The sequence below is a fragment of the Pteropus alecto genome, unplaced genomic scaffold, assembly GCF_000325575.1.
Source record: "Pteropus alecto unplaced genomic scaffold, ASM32557v1 scaffold25, whole genome shotgun sequence".
NCBI classification, from domain to species: Eukaryota; Metazoa; Chordata; class Mammalia; order Chiroptera; family Pteropodidae; genus Pteropus; species Pteropus alecto.
Genome location: NW_006441955.1, coordinates 8,007,647 through 8,023,687, shown reverse-complemented (window position 1 = coordinate 8,023,687; position 16,041 = coordinate 8,007,647). Strand labels below are relative to the sequence as shown.

The window sequence follows — 16,041 nt, the reverse complement described above, 5'->3', positions numbered from 1 at the left end:
AGACCCTTACCTTCTGCCTTATGAATGCTAGCATTTCTTTGAAAAATCTGCTTTTACAAGCTTAATCATGGGCTTGCCTGTCTCCTCCTGTCATGTTGATGTTTTAATTAAAATGCTCCTTGACCTCCCAGGTTTCCTTGAAATAGTTGTGTGCCGTGGTCTTGGTTATAGGATGAGTAACAGCGTTGCTTCCCCATCCCATGCAATATTAATAAAATAGATTGGATAATACTTTCCTATAGTACTGAAAAAGACCAGGCAAGCAAATACTGCAGTAATTATCTTTTGTTGGGTGCCGTTGTGTGCCATAGAAACCAGTGAACCATGTTCAAACATTTTACTCTCACAGAAACCCCAGGAGCTAGGTATTTTTGTGGTTCTTAGTTTAGGATGTGGCTAAGACATAAATAAACTCTGGTTCATATCTGAGCTCCTCAGCTGTGGAATGTATAGCAAGTTAATTAACCTCACTGAGCCTCAGTACGCTCATCTGTTAAATGGAGATAATATGTCTACTTATTAAGATTTTCAGAATTAAATGAGCTAATGTATGCAAAGTAACTCAATGTCGAGCACCTACCGTATACTCAATAAATGTTAACTATTTTTATTATAAATGAGTAGACAGATTGAAAAAGTGGTGAAGTGACTTAGCCAAGACCCTACATCTGGTAAAAATAGAATCAGGAAAGGAACTCCAGTCTTTGGATTTATAGCTTCTCCTCTTTCCTTGTAGTTAATGAATTCGAACCCAGGTCTCATGACTGTCACTCCTGTGCTCTTTGCTAGAGGATCTTTACCCCCTGACCCAGCTGCCCTTGCATTTCAGCTAGAGGCAAGTGTAAGATGTAGGCTCCTAATTGGGATCCGCTTGCCCATTTACGTGCCATTAAGTGCTAGAGTCCTCATGGAAAAAGTCAAAGCAAAGACCTCAGAGGAAAAGTGAATCATTCACTTTAGTAGACTCATTTCTGGAAAAGCAATACAGCTTAAATTAAACAACAACAACAACAAGCTTCCCACTTTCCCATTATGACTGGTCATCGAGCCTGGCTGGCTCCATCCAGAATCTGCTTCTGATCAGAGGGTGTGAGTGACAGTCAGGGACTCAGAGCTGGAAATCTAATCATCCCCGCTATGTGCTGCCCGTGCCTTCTCTGCCGAATGTCAGGTTTGTTTAAAACAAGAGAAGCCTTGACTGATTGGATGCCCTTGCTTCAGTTTGAATGTTCCCACAACAAAGGAATGGAGTGCCGGTGGTGGAGTTCAGTGGTGCAAATCATCAGAAGTTATAGAGAAAGCAGACACCTTTCTATGGCAGGAGATAGGGAAAAATCTAGTCATGTTGACCTCTTTTTCAGATGTATCTCAGATTCTGGAATTATAGCATAACAGGAATTCCTTCCAAATCCACAAAGCAGTGGTTCCTCCCTGCCTTGTAAAGGTTTAATGACTCTAGCAGTAGTGAGATTAGGAGCAAATAGTAAAATATCATCTCCTATCTAGCCTGCTCTCATTTTGCCTTGCACTACTCTGTAAAGAATATCATGGGCAAAGATTTTAATATGGCAAAAATGCTCAGTATTCATTTTAAATATATATGGGATCAGAGCTTGCCTTGGCCAAGCCCTGAAGGGGGTTTTCATAGATTCTTAATATCTAGGAGTTGATGGGTGGGTAAGTTATGGGTGAATCCCTTTTGCCCTCCAGCCATAAAAAAATGCTATTTTTCCTCTCAGATCCCATTGAATCTAATCCTCTGTAATACTATTCTTAACTGGAGAAAAAAACTCCGATTTTGGCATCACCTAACTTAGGTTCATGTCCCAACTTCTGTGCTTATTCATTCTGTTACTTGCCTTTAAACCTCATGCAAAGCCATTGGCTCCCTTGGATAAGAACTATACTGTCCTTTTCTGTAAATTGGTGACAATAGTTCACCGACTCCATGGGCTCGTTTTGGGGGTCAAATCAAGTGAAATTATGTGTGTCATCAGTAAGAATCATCGTTTTCATTTCTGTAGTGTTGTATAGTTTGCAAAGGGGCCTTAATGTGCACTTTATCTTATTTGCCACTGGTAGTCGTCCTTGGAGGTTGGTTGTTACAGCTAAGGCAACTGGGACTCAGCGATAGTAAGTGAATTTCCCATGACTAAATAGTGGCAGGGCCAGACCAGGCGTCCTCTGATTCTAAGCACAAAGCCTTTTTATTTTTTATTTTTCTTTTTGGTAAAGGCACCATGGCTGCCTCCTAAAGCCCACCTACCTTCCAGAATTATTTATCAAACACCCATGGTATAGCAGGTGCTGGGGACACAGCTGTGAACCTCAGCCTGAATAGCTGCATGTTGTCTCTCATCACTAAACCGCCATATGCTGCCCAACTCAAGCAGACAAATAGCACCTTCAGTACAGATTTCCTTGTAATGTGATTTGTGTCCAGTCGTGTGTTTCCAGCTAGATAATACGTTCCTAAGCAGAGAGTAGGCCTTTTCCTCTTGCACATGGTAGGTATCAGATAAACAAGCAGACATCTTCTTCAGCAAACATTCCGTAGCTGCCTCCTCCCCTACCTTGAAAAGATCCCAGAGATACCTGGGCCCACCTCTGTCTTTGCTGTTACTGTGCTGAAGTGTCATATCTGTTTGTCTATATCCTGCTTATCTTGTTAGCTACATCAGGGTAGGGATCTTTCTGATTTGATTTTGTACTGCTAGTGCAAGTCATAAATTTTGGTGCTCAATATATATTTATAAAAATAATAGAGGAGTCCATACATTTTGAGCAGAAAATCAAAAGCATTAGGCCAAAAGAAGTCACAGGCTGTATGGAGCTGGGAAAAGTGTCTTATTTGCTTTCCTAAAATCTTAAATACAGTCAGTCCATGATGCACATGGGAACGTGCTCTGTACTGAAAATTTCTTGCTGGAGAGACAAGAAGAAGAGCAATGAGAATCTAATACCTCTAAGACTTGTTTATTCAGGATCAGGCTTCAGTTTGCCTACATCTGGACTTCATTACTTCCTCCCCACCCCCCATCTTCCTTTATCTGAGAAAGCACTGCCAAGAAAGCAAGGTTCCCCAAGATTGCCTCCTCATTAAAGGTTAGTCAGTTTTTCAACTCTGAAAAAAGTGAAGTCGTGCTGGCCCAGCGGTGCCTTAGTGGGGGACTCAATCCCCCAGTTTACAATCCACTACATGTGTGCAATTACCAAGACCACCAACAGAGAGTGGCTACATTAATCCTTCAACTGTGTCATCCCCTGATCAGATGGCTGCAGAGTTCTTCTAAGACCTCCTTATCCCTGGAGAGATGATGGGAGGGGGCATCTCTCTTTGCAATTTAACAAATCATAGGCATGAGGTTAGGATTTACTGTAATCTGTTCCCTTTCTCCACCATCGCCACTCATGCCCTGGAAGAAGTGAGAGCTGCAGCAATTCTTCGTAAGTTACATAGAGCGCTGAGGGGTTAATGACTATTTGAAGAATGCATCTAATATGAAGGTGATAATATCTCCATTTTAAATGATAATGCTTAGGAGATTGAGAAAACTGTTCATGTAAGTCAGTGTGTGTTAGGGGATGGGGTAAAAAGTCAGATAACATTTGTGAGCTATCTAATGGGCTGGAAACTAAGATGCCTTATCTTAAATCCTCTTCAACAGCTACATGAGATAGGTATTATTTACCCCATTTACAATGAGGGTGGAAGGGTACTGAGGCTTACTGGTACTGACAGACTGGTGTGAGATTACTTTGCTTAGTGAATGGGGGAGCAGGAATTAAAACTTAGGTCTGTCTGGCTTTAAAGCTCAGCACTTGAACTGAAGGCCCACTCTGTGCAGAGTGCTCTTCAGTGAGCTATCAAAGCTTTCAGTTCCCGGGCTTGGAGAGCTCAGTGTGTGGAAGAAGACAGAACATCTAGACCACTGTGCAGGTGACCACCTAAGATCGATGGTGTGCAATAGTGTTTTGTAATAAGAGGTTTATGTAGGAGTGATAACCTGCTGTAGATAGAAGCTTGGTAAGATCTCCCCTATAACGAAACAGGCGTGTGATAGGCATCTTAGCCTAGAAGCTAATGTATAAGACACAGATGCTATCCTTGGAGCTTACGGTCTAAAACAGAGGTCCCCAACCTTTTTGGCACCAGGGACCCGTGCTTCTATGAGAATCTAATACCTGATGATCTGAGGTGGAGCTGAGGTGGTGATGCTATCACTGGGGAGTGGCTTCAAAGACAGATGTAGCTTGGCTCACTCACCTGCTGTTCACCTCCTGCTGTGTGGCCGTGGGGTTGGGGACCCCTGGTCTAAAGAGGAAGCTGGGCAAGTATAAGACTGACTATACTGTTAGATGCTTAAGGAGACTAAAGAATTGGATGGAGAATAAGAAGGGAGTCAGGGCAGTGCAGGGTGGTGGGCCCCAGAGAGATAAGAGCTTCAAAGACAAAACAGGACAAATGCTATAGATGGCCTGAGGGATGAATACAGTGTTAAAGAAGTTCAGAAGAAGGTCAATGAAGTTATTTTCATTGGGGAAGACTTTATCATCATCATCATTCATCGAGCACTTCACCCTTTCAGTTATCACAACAGCTCTTGAGCTGTTGTTGGTACTGTCAATACCCCTCTTCTTACACATAAGAATTCTCAAGCTCAGTTGTGCAAGACCCACAAATAAAAGAGCCAAAAACTCTAACCTCGTACACTAGTTGGTAGCTGAGCTCTACTTTGAAGGATGAGTGGGACTTTCATCAGAGATGCTGACATTCCCGGCAGAGGAGATTGCCTCAACAATGGTAGAGACTAGAATAATAGTGTGTTTTCAGATCTGCTTGGCTGGAGAAATAGATTATAAGGGAGTCGACAAAGATAAGGTAAGAAAAGATTACAGCAAGATTGTGAAATTCCTTAAATGCTGAGTTTTTCCTCCAGTTGATTGGCTGGTGATGGATGAAAGTGGTTTAAGCTAACTTGGTCATTTTCCAGTCAAGGTAAGGATGAGGCCTGAACCACAGTGGTTGCAATGCAAGGGGAAGAGAGAGAAAAAGATGGATGTGAGATGCCTTGCAAAAGTAGTATGAAATGAATTTGATGACAGTGAGATAAGGGAGAGGGAGGAGTCTATAATTTCATGTTTTTGAAGTTGTATGTTTGATGACACCTGAGCTGAAATGGAAGAAAAGTGAGGTTTGGGGCAGAAGTTGGAATGAGTGGAATGGTTAGGTTGACATGCTGTAACATCTATTTGATAACCAGTTGGGAGGTGAGATTTGACTGAAGATTGGAATAGGGCTGCTGGGGTAAGGTGTAAGCTGAAACTAGAGAGAGGGAGAGAGAAATGCCCTTTAGGAGAATATCTTCACAGGGGTAGTAATTGAAACTGTTGAAGCAGCTGTGATCACAGCAGGCAGGCAAGAATACAACCCTAGAGAAGACCCACATTTATCTGGTAGAACCCAGAAGTGGAGCCACTGGAAGGAGAAAGGTGTTTGAGAAGTAGGAAGAAAAACATGGTAGTGCTATATTAAGGAAACTTAAGAAATGCCATGTCAAAAAGGAATAAAACATGGGCAATGGCCATGTTATAAAAAGAACAATCAGGAGACTCTTGCATGTACAGGCAGAGCTAGTCATCTAGGAGACCCATGGCTTTGAGTCCTTGACTTTTGGGAACAGAATGATGCTTCATGCTTCAGACTGCCTTCTTCATAAAGCTGCTGGTGTGCATAGGGCAGCTACCATGAATAGCTTCTGTGGCCTCTATCTGGCCTTTTTGCTGTCGATATCTAGTTATTGAAGTTTTGACTTAACCAGAAGGTCCAGAAACTCCTATCGTGGCCTTGGACAGATTTATGTCCTCATTGCCTTCTGCGAGGCGCTAATCTCTGCTACAAGGCTAAAGACAACCAAATGAGAGAAGAATCGAAAATTAAACTTTTCATCAGTGATTTGTAGTCACTAAAGACACTGTGTTTTATTACAGTAGATGGAGCATTCAGCTTCAGAGACAATACAGCTACACTTTTTACTTCCTCCTTAGAAGCAGGACTTAGATACATTACATGTTTCCTTTCCCTTGGGACCGAGAAATATGCTGAGAAGAGCAATTCTTCCTTCATTAAACATTTGTTGATTGAATCACTTCTCAATGGAAAGAAGTTCATTAATTCCCATAATTGAGATGTGAAAGAACAGCTTGGTGCTCTGTGGCAAGAACTAGAATGAGGAGGTCCAGGCTGCAGCGACAGCCCTGCCACTGCCTTATTTCTGACTGAGGGTGATTCACGGGCCTCTCTGGCCTTTGCCATACTTATTTATAGTGTTTATAATAATTTAGTAATTCACAGATTGTTGAGAGAAGCAAATAACACAGTAGATATGCAAATGCGTTTTAAGCTGTACAGTACCATGCAAATATTATTATTTGAGCAGATCAGAATATAGGGAAATTGGTCCTTCAGATTCAGTAGGAGAAGAACCTAAGTTCTCAGTCTCTAAAAAGAGGGATCGTTGAGACACTATATGCAAAACCTTAATTTTCTTGAGATAACTTGTAAATAGAGTAGAACGTTCATAAATAACACAAACAGCACAGTACAATTGCCCTTTCTGCCTTGGGTTTAGTTTTCCCTTCGACTTTGTTTACCTGAAAAAGACATCCTAGATAAAATCGTCAAAGCCAGTGTTGTCCGTATGCATGTTTTCTGGTTATACCCTGGAGAGGTGGTACTAGTTCTAAACTTTAGCTTGGAGGGTTCTCTTCTAAGGAGCTCTTGGAATTATCTTAGAAAAGATATTCTCTACAAGGATCTGTTAGTTTTTTGTCTCCCTTTCGCCAATGGAAGAAGAAAATTAACTTTTGGAGGGCTTCTTTGCTAGATGTTGGGCATTTGACATATCTCGAATCCCTTGGCAATCCCGCCAGATAGATATTATCAATCTTCTTTTATAGACCAAGAGATCTAAACCCAGAGAGGAGAAGTCACTTGCCTAAGGTTAAGAGATGGGATTCAGATCAAGGTTTTCCTGGCTCCAAAGCCAGTGCTTCTTTCACCACTCTATGCTCTCTCCTTTCCAAATGTCTATCTTAATGTTTCTCTAAATTTCCTCTCCAGAACAGTTGAATATTTGTGACTATGTGGGCAGTTGAGCTCTTTCACCAGAAAAGACAGGGAGAGCGGCCGTCTTAGAGTTGGAGACAACCTCCCCAAACCACAGCCATTCTCAGGCAAGGACTGATCCCTTTCTGTCCCTTCGCAGCTTAATTGCAATGCTTTCCCAGTTTATTAGTTTCCAGATTCAGTGCCAAGTGCTTTAAAAGGTAGGTAGGAGAGAGTTCCCTTCTGCTGGCCTGGCAGCCTGCCATCCCCCCCAGAATCTGTTGCTTGCTGTTTCAGAAAGGGATCAACATTGAAGGCATTTTTCTCAGCAGTGAAATTTACATATCACAGTCTTGCTGACTGAAGCAAAAATGAGGGCTCCAGAGGCAGGAGTCTGGGGGTGGGGACAGAGCCTTTGTAGGGGGAGGTGAAGGGGGAGGGGGAGGGAAGAGCTTATTTTATTACCCAGGAATAAAAACATTGTGAGTAATGAATAAAGTCCGAAAGCAGTAAATCTGGGACTCCAGAGTTAGGTGTGTAATATGTCAGAGAACAATTTAAGCCTTCGCCTCTTCTGCAGAGGTGAGGTATGCGGGCCGTCATTCACAGCCCGAATTTCATTAAATGGTCTTTTAAGGGCTAGGATTACAAGAAGCCAAGTCCGGCTGGTTCATAATGATGATTTATGGCTGTATTGTCGACTCCCCGACCCTTCTGTACAAGGGGACGGAGAAAAAATACATAATTTGTTGCTCATTAACTCCAGGATCTGTCAGGGCCAGCCCAGAAGCCATGTGGTCCTGGAGTCATGTGTCTGCTAAATGGCTGTAGCCTGGCTCGGTGCTTGAAAATACACACTTGCTATATCACAGTGGAAACTGTTTTTAATAACAATAGAAATAATCAAATGATCTCAAAGTACTCTGCTATGAGTCCTTGAACCTGAGAGTCAGAATATCTGGGCTCTACTCTTACCTCTGTCACTTACTAACCACAAATCTTTCAGATAAGTCACACTCTCTCAGAGCCTTGGTATCACCATCTGTAGAACGGGTATATCTTCTCCATGAAGTTGCGTATTAAATGGAACTGTAAAGTGCAAAAGAAATGTGAATGCTTGCTATTATGATTAGCATTGTTATTAGAAGTATGAGGTGCCATAAAATGTTCTCTGTACCCCTTTATCTTCTCACTAGAAAAGAGGAAACACTTTAACAGCAGTTTACTGTTTGCAAGACTGTGGCACGGAAAACTGAAATTTTAGAATGAAGGGATGTTAGAGCTGAAAGGAATCCTTGAGTTGTAATTAAACCCTTTTTCTCTAAGCTGACTGAAGCAGAGAGGTGACTCACTTGAGGTTAGTCAGTAAATTCACGTAAGAGATACTAATTTGCAGTGGAAACTCACCTGTTCTTTCTTAGCATCAAACAGGAAATCACCCTCAAGCCAAGCCAATTTAGAAACAGTGTCTTAATTTGTGGCAGTTGTATGGTTCAGGGAACTCAGGAACGGTCCAAGGACAGGGATTGTGCATGGAGCCTTGGTTCCACTCCTTGCCTGTGGTGTCATATCCGAGGAAGTACCCTTGCTCTGCTACTGCTTATTACCTTTGCTGGGTTGGGAGCCTAGTGGTGAAGGTAGCACATGAGAGATGAGAATAAATGTCATTGCAGTTATGAGAGTAAATCACAGTGTCTAGCACCCTCATTTTGCAAAAAAGAACCTAACTGTCCCAAATTCATTCAATGAGTAGGGACTTGAACCCTGGCTCCCTGACTTTTAGTTTAGTGTTCTTCTCCCTACGTCTAAAGTCACGTGAGCACGACTTATAAATAAAGAGTAAGAAAGAGTTAAAGAACATGATGGTGGTAATAAACATCTGGAACTTGTTAGCCTGGAAGGTTACATAGGGTAAAAGTGTAAACAGGTTCAAAAGGGGAATTAGACCATGAATAGAAGGAAAGAATGCTGGGTGGGGAGTCGGAACACCTGGGTCTAATTTTTATGAGTTAATTTGGACTTCAGTTTTTTCCATATATAATGGACTCTTTCATTTCTGACTGGCTATACTTCTCAGATTTTAATCTTTGCAATGTGTTATCAAAGGAGTCTTGGTAATGTTTAGAGGATATTTTCAATTTTGCAATAAGGCAACAGTGAGTGCTACTGTCTTATTTCCTTTCATTCGTTCATTCTTTCAACTGACCGTCTCTAAGCACCTCTGCGGGATCAGGTATTGGTCCTGCTCGCCCAGGGAATGGCTAAGCCAGGACTGTTGACTATTTCTCCCTCTAATATAGAATCATACTCAATATGATTCTGGGAAACCAAAGTGTAGCACTTAGAAATATTAAGCAATTATAAACACAGAATCACTGTATAAATGCTAGCAGTGGAAGTAGCAGTTCTCACTGCTGTACCTGCTGGCCTCTAGGCCCAGCTGGCATTTCCCTCCTACATAGCACTCCTAGCCCCAGACTTTGGAGCCCTTGAGAACTTGGATCACACCCTAGGCCTTCCCCAACTGTGAAAGAATAACAGAAGACTTTGAAAAGGAGTGCCCAGATATGTCAGTTGATTGCTTCCCTTGTGGTTGTGAACATGCTCTCTGCTCCCTGAAAGGGCAAGTGTGGCTCATCATCCTGACCTGGGAGGAAGTGTGAAAGAGACTTTGTGGTCAGCGATGAGTTGAACATCACTGTCCCTGGACTGTGGTTGCAACCAGGAAGTGGCCAGGGCTGTGCTATGGAGTTAAGACGAGGGCAGCAGACGGTGTGGTTGTGCGTCACCAAAGTGGAATTGGTCTTCTGCTGCATCTGCTGTGTAGGCATCATGGGCATTTGTCTTATAGGGGATCAGCTGACCAGCCCTCTCACATTCTTAATATAAAACCAGGCAGTTTCAGTTGAAATGCTTCCCTTCTCTGAGCCTCAACTGTATCTATCATGGTTTTCACAAAGTAAATATATAAAAAGATTTTACAAAGTAAGTATATAAAAGCAATGCCTAGTATGTAGTAGGTATTCAATAACTGGTGGCTCTTTTATTTTATTTTATTTTTTTTAAGTAGTGATAAATGTCCTCTAAGCATCGAGGAGTAGACACAGTGGGATGCAGGAAGGGTATGAAAATCAAGACTTACTTGCTGTCCTTCGGGACCGAAGGGACAGTGCAGGCAGACTTGAAGAAATTCACAAACACTGAAGGGCATTGTATTAAAAGTTCCTTGGCTTGTAGATCAGTGTTCTTTTCATCATACCATACTTCTAAAAAGGAAGATGAAAGAATCGCTTTCTATGACCCGAGTATTTCCCATTCCTTATCATATTTAAGCCAACAACTCTGCAAAGGTGTGCAGCGTCCTTTCGTGAAGAAGGAGACTGAAGCTTGGAGAGGTTAAGTTATTGCTGAAGGACACCAGGTAGGTGGGAGAGCCTGGATTCAAACCCAGAACTTGATCTTGAGATATTCACCGTTTCCTCCAGAAATCCCCGTCGTGGCTCAATGTTGGTACAAGGCCGAGGCCCTTTGTAGTTAAACAGTTAGTGGTCCTTTACTCCAAATCCCAGAATCCTTGGATTTATTCAGATCCTCTGATCCTGGCTACCCTTCAACCATGTCTTGTCATCTAACTTTTTTTCTCTAGCTAAGTTCTTATTTGTCTCTTTCTTATGTTATTATATATATTTACGCACACATATATATAATACATTTGATTTTACGTTTTTCCTATTACAAAGATGTGTAGGACTTTTTCGAGAAAAGGAAATAATGACGATGTTAGCCCTTTGACCTTTCCTCCCAAGCATATTTGTGTGTGTGTACTTATTAAATACAAAATTGGGATTTTCTAGATTATAGCTGCAGTTATATGCTGAGTATTCTCTTATGTCATTAAATGTCATATACGGCATCAATTTTGATGACGTGTCTTGATTGCCTAATTCCCCTATGGGTTTCCTTTCAGATCATCACAGGGGAATTCTACCGGATCTACTACCTGAAGGAGAAGTCCCGGTCAACAATTCAGAATCCCTACGTGGCCGCGCTCTATAAGCAAGTGGGTTGTTTCCTCTTTGGCTGTGCCATCAGCCAGTCCTTCACAGACATTGCTAAAGTCTCCATAGGACGCCTGCGTCCTCATTTCTTGAGTGTCTGCAACCCTGATTTCAGCCTGATCAACTGCTCCGAGGGCTACGTTCAAAACTACAAATGCAGAGGCGATGACAGCAAAGTCCAGGAAGCCAGGTGAGACATCACCTCCCATGGCCACTGTGTGCACCCTTTTGATGCTGGTAGTTCATTGAGCGCTTACTAAGCACCTACTAGGTGTCAGGCCCAGTGCCAGGCCCTGGGTTATTAGGTGGGTGACTATGGCATAGTCCTTATTCTTGAGGAACTCACAGTCAGCTGAGTGAGACAAATATGTAAATAAACAATTATGATATAGCATTGGTAATCCTATTCGTTCATTTGTTTATTTATTTTTTGTTTATTCATGCATTCATGGGTGCCTGCCGGGTTCCAGGCAATGTAACCAAAGCACCACCAAGGATGCAGAAAACAAAGATGACGGTGCCGCCAAAAGTCTAGGGAGGGAAGAAAGGCAGACAGATGTGTGTCGGGGATGTGCATATGGCCCTTTCATGGCCCTTTCTTGCTCTTGCAGGAAGTCCTTCTTCTCTGGCCACGCCTCCTTCTCCATGTATACTATGCTGTATTTGGTGGTAAGTACCCGCCTTCTGATTCCAATAGAGTCCACCAGCATCCAGCCCCAGCTTAAATCCCTTCTGTACATAAAACCCCCAACGTGGTTTGGGATAGATTTACTGTGAAATCCTTGAAAAAGAACCTAACTAGAAAAATGAGGTTCTATTCTGAGCTTTGCCACTGCCTTAGCAGTTGTTTTACTTTCCAAGATTTTCTCAGTTTTCAAATAAAAATAATATTTACCATAGCTGCTTGATAAGCATTGTGTACCCGTTTTGAAATTATAAAGTGATAAAGACACATGTATAACATTTTATGGTAACGAGCACTGTTTTCTTAAAATCCATTAACTCAGTTGATCCTTACAGGAACCTTATGTCATAAGTAATATTATTTCTACTATGGGAAAGGATTACTAAGTAAGTCTCAGAGAATTCAAGTGAACTGCCAAAATTTACATAGACACCAGAATTGTCACTCAAATTTAAGCCTTCTGGTCAAATTCCTTGAGAAGTTCATCATGCTGGTCCTCCTTGGTATTCTGCTAATGGAAGAGTTTGAAAACTCATCATCATCTGACTACATAGAGGGATGTTAGGTTTTAGAAAATACTTTTGCATCCATGATCATGCTGGTCCTCCTTGGTATTCTGCTAATGGAAAAGTTTGAAAACTCATCATCATACATAGAGGGATGTTAGGTTTTAGAAAATACTTCTGCATCCATGAAACACATGTGACCTCATAATAACACAGTGAAGTACAAAATCCCCATTTCCATTGCTTGGACCCAGGGACCAAGGCCCAGAGAAGCCAAGCAGCATGTTGGCGGTCTTTTAAGTAGTGATAGAACCAGGATCTGGATCCCTATATTGCCCTTCCCATGGCCTTGTCTGCTCTGACTTCCTGGAGATGCTGGGACAGTGCAGGTGAAGTCCCACTCCTCTCCAGCTGCTGCACAGACAGCAGCTGGTCTGTTTCTCTTTGTCAGTTAAATTTGGTCCCCCTGCCTTTCCTCTTCCCTTGAATGAGGTTGGTGTGCCAAGGCACTTCCTGCTGTCGGCTGCTTTGAGGGAGTTCAGAGCTAGAAGGTGCTGAGAGGTCAGACTCAGCTCAGAGGAGCGTGAGCTGTTTGGAAAAAGAACATTTTGATTTTGGCTTATTTAAAAAACATGATTAGGAATTGGAAAAACTTGAGTTTGTTTTGTTTCCCTCCAATTCTTTCCAAGTTTGGACGCCTCTGGGCTTCCCCTTTACCTAGGATGCGGAGCTAAAAGGTGGGCCCCAACCTATACGAGCATTAAATGTGGATTTTATTTGTTCGTGAACAGCACTGCCCTCCATTCCTGACTTTGTTGTTGTTTTCGTTTTTGCTTTGCTCTTAGAAAGGATAATTTAACAAAGCTGTTTAGTTTCCTATTCCATTTTCATATTTTACCCAGGGCTGGAAGCAATTTTACAAATGTAATTTCAGCGTTTTGTAAAGGTGCTCAAAGGAGTGGATATGTGCTCGTTTTTCCATATTTCTTCATTTTCTCCCGAGAGAAAAACAGCAGATAATTTTGCAACCAGCACTGTATACTTACTGTGCGCTCTACAGCCGCCCCAAAGGTAAAGGTGCTAACAGGTTTCTGGAGCCTTCTATGTGCCAGGCACTGCATAGAGCTCATATTGTAATATTCAAGTCTCTCAATAACCCAGCGAGATGCATTATGATTACCCTGCTTTCTGTTTAAAACCAGCCAACCAACCTGAATCTAAGAAGTTAAGCAGTAAAAGTTCTATATTCAGTAAGAGGCAGAAAAGATATTTGAAGGCTGGTCTTTATAACTCCAGAATCCTTTTGTGTTCTTTTTATTGTACTGCACTGCAAAAAACAAAAAGCAAAACAAACAAAACAAAAACAAAACAAACCTCTGCAGAGTAAACGTAAAGAATATAAACCCCTGACTCTAATTTCTGTTTCACCTGAAGGTGACCTGCCTTTCTTCAGATCTGCTTTAATGGGTGCGATGCTCTCCCTCCTGCCACCACCAATTACCTCCTTACCAGCTGTGATTACAGCAAGAGTCTCTGCAGGGGTGATGGGTGAGGAGTAGATTTTGACTGAATCTTTCTTTGCATCTCTCTGAGGGAGGAAGCAATTACAGTGCCTTTATATTCCTGGAAAGAAGAAAAAGAAGGAGAGGGAAGAAGAAAGGGAGAAGGCAGGAAAGAGAGGGAGAAAGAGAAGAGCCCCCTTAATCCTTCATCTCTTATGCGTATTATTACACACACTCACTCATGTACGTACTCCACACTCTTAGGAAGCCTTGCAAACATACACACATTGAACAGTCACAACTTGAAGACACCCACGTATACAATATACAAACACTGGGCTCTATTTTTAGCTCTAAGATTATTTTGCCCTAAAACAACCTCTGAAGCCGAGAGCTACAAAAATAAAGACTTTGCCAGGGGCTGTTTTTATGTGATAGTTTGTAGAAATCTCAACCCCTTGAATGTCCAGTTCGCAATGTTTTCTATAGCAAGTTTGCTGCCTGTCAGGATTGGTGAGAAATGCTGCAGTCAATCAGAGAAGCCCTTAGACGCCCCCGCCCCTGCTTTCATGTTGGGTTTCAGGAAGTGCTAGAGTTGGGTGCTCTGTTAACACAGCTTGTGACCCTCAGATTCTGGCTGAGAGTAGCGTTAACAGACAGACCTGCACGATTCTGGCCATGCCCAATTACTTGGAACTGTGAGTGGGTTACTTAGCTTTCAAGCCTCAGGGTACTACTTGTCTGGAAAGTGGAATCATGTCTATTTTAAAGACTTATTGCCACTTTTCTTTAGACCCTACTTGCTCCATCTGTCAAATGAAAGAGTGGAATTAGGTGGTGTCTATTTATCTCTCAATCTCTGTGATTCCATTTCTAAGAAGTTTGAACTACCCTAACTGCCAATGGAAAGCCATTAGGGACAAACTTAGGCCCGCATTACCTTGGAGTTCAAAGAGAGTGTCTGTCCAGGAGCATCAGCCATCCCTACTCCAGGCCTTTCAGCACCAGCTGCCGTGTAGAGCCTTCCATGGTTTTGCAAGGCACTCCATATTAGATTTTGATTTGTAAAATAGTTAGCTTGGAAAAACCATGCCCCAAACACCAAATTATCTCTGGGCACGGAACCTTATGGATGAGGTTATGGCTTGTTAATGCATATTCTAATAAGAAAATCCCACAGCATACATAAGCTTAAATGGGGCTTCCTACCCCTGAGCCCTGACCTAAACCCCAGAGGACCACATCTTGGTCCTGTACTTCCATGGTCAGGGATTGAGGATGACTTGGCTGTCTGGAAAAAATGCCAACACCAGGGCAGGCACCGATTCAGGTAGCATAGCTGGTGTCTCCTATTGTGCCAGGCATTCTGCCCCCTTCTGGGGCTACTGAGAAAAATCAACCTGAGATCTGCCCTCCAGAAACATCCCTATGCATTGAACATTCAGCGTTCAGCATACATTTCATGAATGTCACCAAGAACCATACTGTGGGTGGGAACAGAGATTAGTAAGCTGTGGTCACAATCCTTGGAGAGATCAGTCTAAAGAAGCAGGCGGACAATGACAAGTCTGGTTCATTGTGCAGGAGGGGCAAGGGGGTGTGTAGGTTATTATGGAAGCTCAGAATTATGGCAGCTAACCTGGAGTGGAGGGTGGCATAAGCCAGAGAAGACTTGCAGTAGGATGAGGATAGGAGGACTGGAAGGATTACCCGCGTGTAGGGGAAAAGGAGAGTGGTGATTTGAGAACTGCAGGTCTTCGCTTCAGTAGGCGTTGGTGGCTGGTAGGAAGTAGCGAGTGGAGGGCACACTGAGAGTTGAGGAGACCTGTGGGATCATCTGCCCCAGTTCCTCCTTTTTCAGCTCAAATTGAGTGGCAGCAGGTTCCTGTGGAGGCCTTTCCCTTCTCCCCTCCCAGGAGTCTGCACTTTGCCCCCTCACCCTTCAGGTCACTTTGTCAGAGAAGCCTTCCCTGGCTGCCCTGTTTAAAATGACAGCCCATTCTTCCCATTCTCTCTAATTTCCTTTGCGGCCTTATTTTTCCCCGCAGTTCTCACCTCTGACATACTATGGATTTGCGTCTTTATTTATCTCTGCCAGAGAAACTGTAAACTTCTTTCCATTCAAATCAGAATTTTTGTTCGTCTCCTCATCACTGACTTGATAGATCACGAGGCCTGTGTG

The 16,041-nt window shown here is 42.7% G+C and overlaps 1 protein-coding gene across 1 annotated transcript in view; it reads left to right on the top strand.

Moving 5' to 3' along the window:
- The window catches only part of PLPP3 (phospholipid phosphatase 3), a 76,834-nt gene that overhangs the window by 40,687 nt on the left and 20,106 nt on the right, over positions 1–16,041 (top strand). Inside the window, exons 3-4 of the mRNA XM_006919248.3 lie at positions 11,076–11,356; positions 11,778–11,835. Of these exons, the coding sequence (XP_006919310.1) occupies positions 11,076–11,356; positions 11,778–11,835 (339 nt within the window). The remainder of the gene's footprint in view (positions 1–11,075; positions 11,357–11,777; positions 11,836–16,041) is intronic.